At 42.8% G+C, this 2,124-nt stretch overlaps 1 protein-coding gene across 1 annotated transcript; it reads right to left on the bottom strand.

The window, feature by feature from the left end:
• Nucleotides 1-367: 367 nt before the first annotated feature.
• Nucleotides 368-901, bottom strand: LOC143580647 (uncharacterized). The gene has a single exon (XM_077063617.1). It carries the CDS (start codon nucleotides 899-901, stop codon nucleotides 368-370), a length of 534 nt encoding a protein of 177 aa, XP_076919732.1.
• Between the last annotated feature and the right edge of the window lie 1,223 nt (nucleotides 902-2,124).

Raw genomic sequence — 2,124 nt, 5'->3', positions numbered from 1 at the left:
TGAGTCACACTGGCAAGGACTGTTTGATAACCAGTGCCGTGTGTAAAGTAATTGTTGACATCTAAGGTTTTGTCTGGTTGATCAGTTTTTAGTTAATCGTTAATAATAAATCTGTTAGGTTGCATGAGATACTGTTTGGTTGCTTACTTGAATTCCCGGGTGTGGTTTGCTTTGTTAACTGCTTAATACTCGTTTACTTATTCGCTGCTTAGTTCTTTTAATTCATACTATTGCTTGTGTGATCAGCACTAAAACTTGTTACTTCATAATATTAAATCTGTTACACGAATTGCATTGACCACATACTCCTTGTGATACGATACCCTACTTGCCCTAACTATTTAGAATAATTAGGTTTTTGATTGACTCAAAAGACGGTCATCAGCTTCCGCTCGAACACCACCGCATTCCTCGCCCTCCATAAACACCAAATCGTAGTAAGACATACCGCGTGAAACACCTTCGCCTTTCGACTAGATAGTGAAGAATGTCTATGTAGTTCCAACACATCTTTAACAGAGAACGTGTAAATGGGAAGAACCTTGCACCATGTTTCTATGACACTCCAAACCGATTGTGCGAAATAGCAAGAAATCGTCACATGTTCCGCCGACTCCACCTCTACTTCGCAAACTGGACATACCACCGATGGTACCGGTATACCCCTCTTGGCCAAAGAAAAAAGCACCGGAATTCTCTCCATCTCAACTCTCCATGCATGGATACCGACTTTTTTGGGGACAAAGTTATTCCATTCCATCAAATAACTACTCTCCATTTCTAAGCTAGCCTCAAGACCAACTTTCAAGCTCCTAACCGAAAAGCCACAACCCTCATCCAAACCCCACACCAAATGATCATCACCTTCTACCAACCTAACTTGTTGGCAAAGCAACAACATATTTCTTAATTCCCCCACCTCCTCCTCCCAATATGGCTGCCGATTCCAAGACCATTGCCCACATATCTCCCCCCCATACATCATTATCCTCTCTGAGACTTTGCACCCCTTATGTGTTTCAAGCTCGAACAAGAGAGGGAACCGTACATAAAACGCGATACCCCCACACCAACAATCAAGACAAAAAAAGTATTTTCACCATCCTTTACCTCCTTCCTAATCACCGTGCTCAAATCAATACCAAGAGCCTTAATTTCGTGATCTATTTTAACAATGTAATTCCATGGGCCCGGGATTGACACCTTAGCCGGTATAAATGACCAAGATCTCTCCGAATGATGAATAACCCAAATAATATTCCTCCAAAGTCCATCTTTTCCGTTCTTAAATCTCCACCACCATTTTGCAAGCAAAGCGAGATTCGTCTCCCGTAGTGACCCAATGCCGAGACCTCCTTTGTTCATGGGAGCAATGACCTTCTCCCATGCCACCCAATTAATTTTGACATCCTCTTCCGAGCCGCCCCAAAAGAAACTCTACGAATTCTCTCCAACTTCTCGATCACCCCCTCTGGTGCTTTATATAACGAAAAATAGTGTGTCGGAAGCGAATTTAGAACCGCCTTTATTACCGTCACCCTACCACCAATGGATAATTTTTTAGCTTTCCAAATAGATAACCGTTTTCTAAACAACTCCACTATCGGGTCCCATGAACCCACCAAACTCATATTTCCTCCCACTTGTAATCCGAGATATTTAAACGGGAATGAACCGGTTCAACACCCCAACAAGCTAGCCATTTCTATTCGATCCGGCTCGTCTACCTTTACACCATAAAGCCTACTTTTAGACAAATTTATTTTCAAACCAGAGGCTAGAAAAAAGCACCGAAGTATCCGTCTTAAATTCAACACATTCTCCTTTTCCCAACCTCCTACGAAGACCACATCATCCGCGTATAGGAAGTGTGTTACCTTCGGACCCCTGGACCCGCAAGTCAAACCGTTATATAACCCCACATTACTAGCCCTTTTCATTATCCCGGTTAGCGCCTCCATAGCAATTACAAAAAGAAATGGCGATAACGGATCTCCTTGGCGAAGACCTCTCGAGCAATCGAATTCTGGAGTCAGCGACCCATTCACAAGAACAGAAGCCCTCCTATCCTCCAAAATAGTCCTTATCCAACCCCTCCACTTACTTGGAAAATTCATTTTCTCT

The sequence above is a fragment of the Bidens hawaiensis genome, unplaced genomic scaffold (assembly GCF_021521415.1).
Source record: "Bidens hawaiensis isolate Kalapana, Puna unplaced genomic scaffold, B.hawaiensis_p1.1 tig00030542_1, whole genome shotgun sequence".
NCBI classification, from domain to species: Eukaryota; Viridiplantae; Streptophyta; class Magnoliopsida; order Asterales; family Asteraceae; genus Bidens; species Bidens hawaiensis.
Note: the sequence above shows the minus strand (reverse complement) of the source record. Positions and strands in the feature narration are given on the sequence as shown.